Source organism: Archocentrus centrarchus, chromosome 5 (genome assembly GCF_007364275.1).
Source record: "Archocentrus centrarchus isolate MPI-CPG fArcCen1 chromosome 5, fArcCen1, whole genome shotgun sequence".
NCBI lineage: Eukaryota > Metazoa > Chordata > Actinopteri > Cichliformes > Cichlidae > Archocentrus > Archocentrus centrarchus.
The window spans coordinates 10,549,243-10,560,978 of NC_044350.1; the positions used below are offsets into that span (position 1 = coordinate 10,549,243).

Consider the following 11,736-nt stretch of genomic DNA (forward strand, 5'->3'; position numbering starts at 1 on the left):
CAGAACAACTGAACACAACACAGCAGGGTGGAAGGAGGCAGAGCAAAGAGAAGCAGAGTTTGCACACACTTGTCCCTTTTCTGATGAACGGGAGCAACGTACTGAACTCACAGGAGACAAACTAAAGCATCAAGCCTAGCACACTAGTATCGATCCGATATCAACACCAGCATTGGTATTGATACAATCCCCTCTAATAACTGGTCTCTAGGCCAGTCACACAGGCCTAGAGACTGGTCCGTGACCATCTGGCAACCATCAGTCGTGAGGGAAAAATGAGCATTCCCAAACCAGTTGGGAGTGGTTGCTGAGAAAATGATTGCTATGCTCCCTGTCAGGCAGGCCGGTCAGTGACCCCTTAGCAACTTCCTGTTGGGAAAAATGTGTATTTTCCAGCTGGGGAAAAACCTCAGTCATTGCTTTGTATTATTAATGATCAAACTGCTTTGGTCGCTAGCATCCTACTGTTTATTTATTTTGAAGTCAAACATTCTCCAGTTCCTGTTTACGTCACACTTTTTCAAGTTTTACTACTGCTTAGTTACATGTATGTCTGTTTGTTTCCTTGTATGGTCCCTCTTGTGCATATTACTGACCACATAAAAGAAGATAAAAACAAGCCCACTGCAAAGATTAACAGTGACATGGTGTAGCAGTACACTTTCTTTATTGTCATCATATGCCATGCACACATAAGGCTCATTTAAGGTCATTGGACGGGTAATAAAGGGCAAAAGTGAGATAAAAAGATTACAAGAAGGAGACAACAAAACATGCAATTTTGGGTACAGATTAGAATAATATGTCTGTGTTTATATGTGGTCCAGATGAGGAGCGTGAGCAGGTGGAGAGGCTACGCTGGCCATCCAGAGGCTACCTGCAGGAGCTCAGCGAGTACCAGCAGCGACGGCGCAAACTCCGCAAGTCCCGCTGCATTGTCATGTGACCAAACCTGGACGCCAAAGCCTTCTGTGGGGGAGAGCAAAGGAGGACAAAGAAAAAAGAAAACAAAGGATTACAATGCACATCAACATGTGGGAAACCAGACAGAAGACACATTTTTTTCTTTTTATCCTGCTGTATGAAGGGCTGAACGCAGATGATGCAGAGGTGGGGGAAAAAAGAAAAAAAAGAAAAAAGGAAAGACTCCTTAAACAGACCGCTGCAACATGCCTCTCCTCCCTCAGTGGACTGACTGGCGCATCCTTTGCAAAATGATTATTGAGGGCAATAATAAAATAACTGATCCACAAAACCCAATAAGACTCTAATATGACTGGCCACTGGCCGGAGTCTCCGAAAGATTGCATTTCTAATTCCATGCGAAGCTGCAGATTTCAGTGATGACCAGTGACACAAAATGGCTTCAGTACAAGTATTGCTATATCAAATGTCCACACATCTGTCGGAAAAACAACCAGGATCATGTGCGGTCTGGATCAAAACTACATTAACGGGTAATGTGACTTCAGGTTGATTAAACGGGAAGATAATAGTGCTGATGAGTTCTCTTATCTACTCAACGCCTAATAACAGCTGTGTGTCTTCTGTACGCTGGACACAGGACCTCTGTCATAAATGAAACCCACGATCACTCATGATGCATTCCGTCCTGTTTGATCTAAAGATTGTGAACTTGTGCAAACACAGAATTTCTCAAAGTGCCCATATTGTGCTCATTTACAGACTTGGAATTTTATTTGGAGGGTCTACTAGAATAGATTTACATACTTCCATGTTCCAAAACAAATCATCCTTCTCATACAGTACATTGCTGAAACACTCCCTTTTCTATTCATGGCTTCAGTCTCTTTAAGCCCCCCCTGCTGAAAAGCCCAGTTTGTTCTGATTGGTCAAGCGGCCCAATGAAAGACAGTCACCAAAAAGTAATGAGAAATATTACTTAATTTTTCTTTTTCTTGCAACAAAGCTCATTTTATTCTGTTCAACTTGTCACCTGTTTGTATAAACAGTGTTAAGCAGTGAGCTAGTTCTCACCAGTCATGTGACAGTATGGGTCTCCATTGGAGTCATGACCAAGAGGTACCCTATCTGAGTCTCCTTTTCACTCATTCACTCGGTCCTTGTGTGTCTCATTAAAGTCTGGTTCATTCACTGTGGGTGTAAACTTTCAGTCTGAGTTAGGTTCCAGCAAATCTCCTCACAGCTCACCCTTTCAAGCTTCACTGGCTCTCACTGGCCATAGTGGGTAACAGGAGAGCAATTTAATAAACATATCTGTGCAGGGAGGAAAACTAACCTGTGTGTATTTCCAGTAATGGACACATTCGCTGTGAAAGAAACACCTCGATAGCAAAAGCTCAGAGTTCAACCACGCATGTTTGAACACTAAATTTACTTGCATCATGACCATTTATTTCTTCACCCAATTCAGAGCCTTCTCTGAGTCTCTGAATTGGGCGACTGTGTTTTTTACGTCACCTTTTGTGCTAAATTACATCCTAAACTCATTTGTTGGTCACAATTTCCTGACTGTGTTTTTTTTGGAACAAATCTTTCTGAGAGTTAAGATAAACAGCACTAACAGCATAGATTATGGGCCCTATGGTGGAATAATTGGTCATGATATACGTAATTTATCATCGCTGCTGGTAGCAGTGTCACTCATTTTCATGTGTAACCAGGAACTCAGTTTAGCAAACTGAGCAGGACCAATTTACACACAACTCTTCATTCAATCCTTCCACATCGACAGAGCAGCATCAGTGACTGTCTTACCGCCAGATTGATTTTTACACTTTCGTGGAGAAAAGGCTCAAGCCTCAAATCAAACAGCATCTAGCCTGTATTAATATCTGTACACCAAATCTACAACAATAATCAGTGTTTTTTTTTTTTTTTAACTTTTACTTTGCAGGTTAATAAGAGTTTTAAATGGTTGCTTTTCTGTTTGCAATAATAAATAAAGACCTGTCGCTGTCACAAAAAGGCAAAAGCCTTTCGCTGCAGTTATAGTGGTATGAAGATGCAGGAAAAAAAGCACCATATCATGAACATAAGTTAGAACAGTAAAAATCTCAAAGCCTCCGGGTGGATATGAGAGATTTATTTTATCCTTTTTTTTTTTTTGAAATGTTTTTAATCATAATGAGATTATGATTTATTGGTGCTCAGTTATTTTTGTAAACTATACGGTATGTAAACAATTTTTTTTTTTTTTAAATATTTGGAGTAGAGACAAACAGGGTGGCACTACTTTACAGTCTAATGTTTCACTGCTGTTTATTTGATTTAAAAAAGGCAAACAGAACAACTGAACAGCTTTATTTCTTAAATAAACCTTCAAGGAGCGAAAACAATAAGGAGTGACAGCTCGTGGGTGTTTTTTTCTTTTAATTTTGTGGGTCACAATCAATTAGGGCTGCAACTAACGACTATTTTGATAGTCGATAAGTCATCGACTATTAAAACGATTAGTCGACTAATCAGATTATGAATAACATAATTATGAAATGTAAAAGCTATCAGCTTTTACATTTTGCATAAGGTTATTTAAAATGTGGTAGTAAACACATACTTCATTCAAAACTTTTAATCAGGTTTGCTGATTAAAATTATATATATATATATATATATATATATATATATATATATATATATATATATATATATATATATATATATATATATATATATATATAGTACTTTTTTGTCTCTGTAAAACAAAGTTGGCACAGTTTCACCAGTATTCCCACTGAATGCTATCCGGTCTTTAACTCATTTCCAGGTCCAAACGCTTCTAAATAAACAGCAATGGTATAACCAATGACTCGTCACTATTAAAGATGATTATAACATACTTTATCAACTGCAGCCATTTCTGCTTCTTTTTCTCATCGGTAAAATCACAGCTGAGTGTGTTTTTTTTGGGTTAAAACAACCAGGGACACAGCATTGCGGCAAATTTATCACGTGACAGTTTGGACCCGGAAATGGGATTCTACGTCATCACTTAACAACCGGATTGCGCATGTGTAAAGCTCGCCAGAGATAGATAGACAGGAAGATGTCTCACTACGTTTAAAAAACCCCCCAAAAAAACAACAGTAATAATAAACGACTATTATCGACAATTAAATTTGTCAAATATTTTTATTGTCGATTATTGTTGACGATGTTGACTAATCGTTGCAGCCATACAATCAATCAGGAAACGGTATGTAACACTTTCATATCCTGTTCCTGCAGTGTTAGCAGAAATGCAGCAGACGGCTGTGTATGTGGTACACGCAAACTCGGTAAAGACCCAGAATTTTACAAATTGGTGCGTCCCGACTAAAAATCAATAAACAGCAGATGAAACACTGGACTGGGAAACAAAGTGTATCCCAGTGCTGCATCCACACCCAGTGTGGAGACACACCCATAAGGCTCCTCTGGGCCTGTGCTGTACAGACTGTAGATTACATGGCGTCTGACTTTAAATAAAGACATGTTTTAACATACCAACGACTCCATCCCTATCTGCACTCTTCTGTTTGTACTGTTGTGGTCAAAGGTTTACATACACTCATCCAGGGCATGAATGTGATGGTAATTTGGGGCTTTTAATGATTTCTTTGAACTGTTCTTTTTCCCCCAGAGTGGAATGAATTACAGCATACATCTTTATAGGTACAGTCAGTAATTTGAAGTTATTTAACAGAAAAAAAAACAAAAAACCACAAAACAAAACAAAAAACCAAAAAATTTTAATATATATATATATATATATATATATATATATATATATATATATATATTAAGATTAAGATTAAGATTAACATAGTGTTTATTCGTCACATGCACAGTTATACACAGTACAATGCACAGTGAAATGTATTTTGTACCTGCAACCATATATACACACACATATAAATAAGAAGAATAAAAATAAAAAAGTAATTCACACTATACACTATACTCTATATACTATACACTATACACACTTTTACGTGGAATTATAGATTATAAATTATAATATTTACACAGTGCAATAATAGTCCAGTTAGGGCTCAGAGTTGAGCAGACGGATGGCTTGTGGGTAAAAACTCTTCTTCAACCTTTCAGTCTTAGCCCTCAGGCAGCGGTAACGCCGGCCTGATGGGAGCAGGGAGAAGAGAGAGTGTCCGGGGTGGCTGGGCTGTTTCAGGATCTTCATGGCCCTCAGCCTGCACTGCTTGGTGTAAATGTCCTGCAGGTTGGGGAGGGTGGTTCTGATGGTCCGTCCAGCTGAACGAACCACCCGTTTTAGGGCCATGAAGTCCTGCTTGGTGCAGTTTCCCATCCAGGTGGTGATGCTCCCACGCACGATGCTCTCGATGGTGCAGGTGTAAAAGTTCCTGAGCACCTTGAGTGGGAGCTTGAAGTCTCTCAGCCGCCTGAGGTGGTAGAGACGCTGTCTGGCCTTCTTCACAGTGATGTTTATGTGATGAGTCCAGGACAGGTCCTGTGAGATGGTCACTCCCAGGTATTTGAAAGTGTCCACTCTTTCCACCTCAGCACCACTGATGACAAGTGGATGGTAGTCCCTCTGCTGCTTCCTGCTGAAGTCCACGATCAGTTCCTTTGTTTTGCTGACGTTGAGCAGGAGGTGGTTCTCCTGGCACCAGTTCTCCAGGCGGGAGACCTCTCTCCTGTAGGGTGTCTCCTCATTGTGGGAGATTAGTCCCACAACAGCAGTGTCGTCAGCAAACTTGATGATGACGTTGGACTCTGACGTGGCCTCGCAGTCATGGGTGTACAGTGAGTACAGCAGAGGGCTGAGCACACAGCCTTGGGGGGATCCAGTGTTGAGGGTGAGGGAGGATGAGGTGAGGTGACCCACTCGTACCACCTGTGGTCTGCTGGTCAGGAAGCTGTGAACCCACCTGCACAGGGATGGGCCCAGGCCCAGGTCCAGCAGCTTAGAGACCAGCCTGGAGGGAACTATGGTGTTGAATGCTGAGCTGTAATCTACAAACAGCACTCTCACATAGTTCCCCTTACCAGTGTCTATGTGTGAAAGGGTCTTGTGGAGGAGGAAGGATATGGCGTCATCTGTGGATCTGTCTGGCCGGTATGCAAACTGTAGTGGGTCGAGGGTGGTGGGCAGTGAGGAGGTGATGAATGTCTTGATGAGTCTGTCAAAGCATTTCATCACCACAGAGGTGAGTGCTATGGGCCTGAAGTCATTGGCGCTGCTGGGGTGTGGTTTCTTTGGGACAGGGACTATGATGGACTTTTTAAAGCAGGTGGGAATCACACACAGTTTCAGTGAGAGGTTGAATATCAGTGTAAACACAGGTGCCAGCTGGTCAGCGCAGGTCTTAAGGATACGTCCACTAATACCGTCTGGTCCAGCCGCTTTCCTAGTGTTTACACGTCTAAACGCCCTCCTCACGTTGCGCTCCGTCACAGTGAGTGTCTCCGCCCCTCCGGCCGGGAGCGCAGCGGGCTGTCGGCTTCCCGACTCGAAGCGCGCAAAGAAGTTGTTGAGTTCACACATATATACACACACACATTATATATATATATATATATATATATATATATATATATATATATATATATATATATATATATATATATATATATATATATATATATATATATATATATATATATATATTAGGGGTGGGACTCGATTAAAAAAATTAATCGAATTAATTACAAGCTTTGTAATTAATTAATCGAAATTAATCGCATTTTAATCGCATTTCAATATTTGACATGAGGAATATTAATTTAAGTTTGGTTGATGAATAAATCAATATACATAAGCTTAAACTTCAAAATTTTGTTCATTTTCCCAACAGTCTACTACACAGACCAACGAAGGGTGGAAGTGCTCCTGTGATAAGCAAACTCCTGAAATTAAAGTTAAGCATCATAACTGGATAGTTTTATTCAACATTAATGTCTCACCTGTTATAGTTGGAAATTAATCATTCGCTCAGCTGTATTCCTTGATGTTGAAATGTGTTATGCTTGTTTTAACAGCTTATTTTGAATTAAAGACTTAAAATTAAACCACAAAAAGGAGAAAAAGTTCGTTCTCAGTTTAACAGCTGTTTTTACACAGCTGTGCTTCGCACTCACGGTTGCTAGGCGACATGAGCTACGCAGAGGTGACGGCAGCTGATATGAAGGCTAGCTGCTCACTTCCGGCCTTTGTGGTGTTCGTGGGCTGCGAAAGAAGTGGGCAATTTGGCCTAATTTGGACATTGTGCGTCGATATAATCTGTATGCCGGGAACTCGCGCACTGAGAAACGTTTCACGGTGCAAAGTGCGATTAAAATGCGTTAAAATTTTTAACGCGTTAATTTCCCCATAATTAATTAATCGAAATTAACGCGTTAAAGTCCCACCCCTAATATATATATATATATATATATATATATATATATATATATATACACACACAGGGTGTGTACTGTACAGTAAAGGTAAATTTTCATACCATACCTGGAGATCTGAGATGAATCACTGCAGGGCCCCAATAGATTTCAACATTCCCTCCAGTTTGCCACTCTTCTGGAGGGCTGCCACATCACTGCCACCACCAATGCACTCCTCACCGATGAACACTCGTGGGACCTAAACCAATGCAGAAAAAACAGGGACGCGTCTGGTAATGCAGCCATTAACTTTTAACCTTGTGCAGAGGGGCAGTGATGTCTGAAACATGTATGTGACTATCAGGATCTTTTGATACCGTTGGTCTGCCCCTCTTTCTGAACCAATGGCAGTATGCATTCAAGCTGCGAAATATGATAACCCATGTTATCTCATTATTATATAAATCCACACAATACTCCAGAAAGCTTCTGTGATGTCATGAATGCTCGGTTTTCTCAGTTTTCACGTGCCCTGTTGATGGGGATGAAGTCAGGTGACTGAAGCTTATGACAGAACTCCTGGGACTTCAGGTGGCTCTTGGAAAGCTTTCAGGTATGCTCAAAATTATTCTCCGTAAAGGTGGCAACAGACGGTGGGGCGTGTCCCTGAAGTACGGAGCGCTACTTCTCCTCTGCAAGGTGAATTCAGCTTAGTGTAGATGTCCAACCCCAGACTTCTTTCTCCTGTTTTTCTCCTTACATACACGCATACACCAATCATGTGCTTGAATTCCCCAGCAAACAGGATTTTTACAATCATCCACAGTGAAATGCTGGTTTGGCCCTTTGAGAAATATTGTAGGGACCGTACTCCTTCCTTTGACTTCAAACAGTGAACAAGATTAATTCCCATGTTTACATTAAAATATGACTGGTCCAGTTGTTTAATCAGTGGTAGAAAGAACCCAAAAGCATTTACTCAATTACCTCAGTACAAATTTTTTAAAATACTTGTATTTTCTTGAGTAGTTACTTCTACTGCACAACATTTGACATTTTTATTCAGCGGTTTTCTGCATTTTGCATTAATGATACTTTTAGTACTTTTGGCATACAAAACCAAAAGAGAGATCATAAAAATGTAGAACAGATTGTAAATAATGCTTTGCTATCAGTTACATAAAAAGGATGAAACGTGTTGCTTTTGAACAATGTGATTCTGGCTTTGTTACAGTACATCTCACAATCACAGGAGCTGAATTCCCTTCTTGAAATTGTGATTCCTGTAATAATGGTGATCTCTGGATTTCATAAAGTATAATCTGGACTGGATTATCCAGTGAGCACTATTGGCACAGGCCAAGAGTCCATGCCAATATTAAAAAAAAATAAAAAAAAATTATTAGGTAAATATACTCCACTGCAATCTAATCAGCCAATCATACGGCAGTGACTCTGCATTTAGGCATGTAGACATGACCAAGACGACCTGCTGAAGTTCAAAGTGAGGGTCACAATGGGGAAGAAAGGTGATTTAAGTGACTCTGAATGTAACACGACGCGGTTGTTGATGAGCTGGTCTGAGCACTCGGAAACTGCCACAAGTGTGCATGTGTGTGTGTTTTAAAGTAAAGCTCTCGCCCTGGTTGTGACAGAGAGGATCTGAGCTTACCGTGCGGGCTCCTGTAAGCTCCAGGAAATAGTCTTGCATACTGCCCATATCGCTGCGGTCACTGATATCAACGCACTCAAAATGTCCCGGCTTGAACTTGTATTTCGACAAAACGTCTTGAGCCATGATACAGTAAGGACAGGTGGGCTTCAGAAACACCACCACTTTGTCCCCTTTAATTTTCGCCTGAACAAACTGCTGCGCCATTTTATGCTTCTCGGTAAAGTTACCAGCCCCGAAGATGAGACAATGTGAGGGGATTTTTTTTTTAATGGAAAAGCTTTGAACGGTCACTGGATAACACAATTATTACAAGTCACGCCCTCTTTCTTAAAGAGACAGCACACAGATCCGGCATATGCCACAACAGCAAAACCAGTGCGTGGTGGGGTTGTTGGTCTTACACACAACCTTAACACTGCTGCAGACCCACAGCGTAACACGTAGCTTCTGTGGTTCTGAAAAGTGGAGCCAATTCAGAATTATTTTAAACCTGCAAACTTTGTAATGGGACCGCATCAGGGCTCAGGTGGTGGTTTCAGGTTTCAGGTCCAGAGTATGCCTGTTCATCCAGTGAGCATGCAGTGCCTTCCCTTCCCTTCATAAGCTGACTTCACAAACCAGTGCGTGACATCACTGTGTCCATGCACATCTTTTCATACTGCCTACGTGCAGACCTCATCAGACCATGACAATGGCGCTCACAGACAGCTGCAGCCTCCTCCAACAGGGGAACGCATCCCACCGCACTCAGAGACAGGCCTCAAACTCCCCTCAAAAATCCCTAGATCCTGAGTGACTGATCCACTGTGGGATTTGCCAGAACAAACCCCAATTCACAGAGGACCCACCCAACACTCCCTGTAGGATTTGCTTGGGGGGGGGGGACTTCATTTTAGCTCCCTTGTCAAGTGAGTGTTTCAAGTACAGCTGACAGCATCAATTTTTACAGCAGATGTAAAATAGATGTAAAATAACTTGTTACATGCAACTGAGTTATGCAATTGAAACATAATCAGGGGAACATGTGAATGCTGAATCATTATAGTTACAGCAGTATTATCAGAACCAAAGTAATGCTTTGGAATTCAGAACGGCATCTGTCACTGATTTAATTGCGCCTCACCCCCCCTCCCCCCCCCCCCCCCACACACACACACACAAGCCACAGGGACAAGCTACACAGAAGCCGGAGGCATATTATGTATGCAGCTGTTTCCTTGTCTGGTGCAGGGAAAGCTTCCAGGCATATGAGTGACTCCGGGGACCAGTTAAACAGGGGGTGCTATATCAGAACAGGCACCTTGATTTCTTTCTCCTTTCTTTTTCTTTTCCTTTTTTTTTGTATTCAAACATGGCTAACATATATCTGAGTGTTTGTATTTTGTTTTTTCCAAGAAATGAAACTGAAGAATGCAACTTCTCATGCTACACTTAAAAAAAATATTCAAGCATCAGATCAAGCTGCCTCTCAGCGTTACAAGATACATGCGACACATTTAAAAGAATATGATCTCTATTGCTGTTTTGCACATTTTTGTTTTTGATTTGGAGACATTTATGATCTATTTTTTTTTCTCTGTAATGCACTCCAGGCTACATAATTATCAGCTGCGTCAGTGTGGCTGATATTGTTTACACCTTGTAGGCTTGTCTGTTTCTTTGTGTGTCTGTGTGTCATCATGGCAAAATGTGGTCCTATAGAGACCTACTGTAACCACAAAAGTGATTTTGAGTACTTTGGCAGGTGTTTGTGTGTCTGTTTATTGGTTTCTGTGCATGAAGAGATTTTATCAACATGCAGGTGTTGCAGCAGTGCATACAATGCTGATGGGGCGTAGCTGAAAAATGAAAGAGTTGGAAGATGAGTGTGGAGAAATCTGTGCTGTCTGTGTTTATATCATCAAGTGAGCACAAAGGCACCAAGTAACGTGGCTTCATCATCAACTGAATGCTATTCATACAAAATTTGATCCTTTTCTGGACCTACCAGGACATTAGTGTCAGATGCTACATCTTCCCTGGATGATAAGTCATGCTGAATCTTGTGTTCACTTTCTGTCATTAGTATGCTTACAGTGGAGGAAATGATTAATTTATCCCCTGCTAAATTTGTAAGATCACTTACAAAGAAATGAACAATCTCTAATTCTTATAGTAATTTCATTTTAATGGAGAGAGACAGAATATCAACCAAAAATCCAGAAAACAACTCATTACATAAAAGTTATAAATTGATGTGCATGTCAGTGAGTGAAATAAGTGTTTGATCCCTGAGCAAACCCTTGTTGGAAAGCACAGCAGTAATTCTTGTATTTGGTCACCAATTTTGCACACATCCCAGGAGGGATTTTGGCCCACTCCTCTTTACAGGAACTCTCTGAACCCTTCAGGTTTCTAGGCTGCTGCTTGGCAGCTCAAAGCTGCACTCTGAGCTCCCTCCACAGATTTTCTATAGGACTGAGGTTTGGAGACTGGCTAAGCCACTCCATGACCTTAATGTGCTCCTTCTTTGTTGCCTTGATGATATATTTTGGGTCACTGTCATGCTGGAAGACCCATCTTCAGTGTTCTGGATGAAGGAAGGAGGTTCTCATTCAAGACTTTATGGTACATGGCCCTGTCCATTGGCCCCTCAGTGTGGTAAAGAAAAACAGCCCCAAAGCATGTTTCCACCTCCATGCTTGACTGTGGGGATAGTGTTCGTTGGGTCATACTCAGCATTTCTCTTCCTCCTGAAGGAA

General features: G+C 41.1%; 2 protein-coding genes across 3 annotated transcripts in view; one reads left to right on the forward strand and one right to left on the reverse strand.

The window, feature by feature from the left end:
• The window catches only part of rhobtb3 (Rho related BTB domain containing 3), a 32,122-nt gene extending 28,689 nt beyond the window's left edge, over positions 1-3,433 (forward strand). The window contains exon 13 of the mRNA XM_030730244.1: positions 828-3,433. Coding sequence (XP_030586104.1) covers positions 828-946 — 119 coding nt within the window. The 3' untranslated portion in view covers positions 947-3,433. The remainder of the gene's footprint in view (positions 1-827) is intronic.
• Positions 634-9,274, reverse strand: glrx (glutaredoxin (thioltransferase)). Of its 2 annotated transcripts, none has more exons than XM_030730246.1 (3): positions 8,993-9,274; positions 7,443-7,579; positions 634-969 (listed from the first exon to the last, which is right to left on the reverse strand). In XM_030730246.1, the coding sequence occupies exons 1-2, from the start codon at positions 9,197-9,199 to the stop codon at positions 7,466-7,468; spliced, it is 321 nt and encodes a 106-aa protein (XP_030586106.1). In that variant the 5' UTR covers positions 9,200-9,274; the 3' UTR covers positions 634-969; positions 7,443-7,465. The 2 variants fall into 2 exon arrangements, with proteins under 2 accessions (XP_030586106.1, XP_030586105.1); XM_030730245.1 differs by having other exon boundaries at positions 7,448-7,579; positions 8,993-9,273.
• Positions 9,275-11,736: the final 2,462 nt, after the last annotated feature.

What these genes read in the sequence shown, in the direction of transcription:
- glrx (XM_030730246.1), bottom strand. Translation starts at nt 9,199, where the DNA reads ATGGCGCAGCAGTTTGTTCAGGCGAAAATTAAAGGGGACAAAGTGGTG. An exon ending in AGCTTACAGGAGCCCGCACG is followed by an intron (nt 7,580 to 8,992) that starts GTAAGCTCAGAT and finishes GCATTGGTTTAG; the next exon opens with GTCCCACGAGTGTTCATCGG.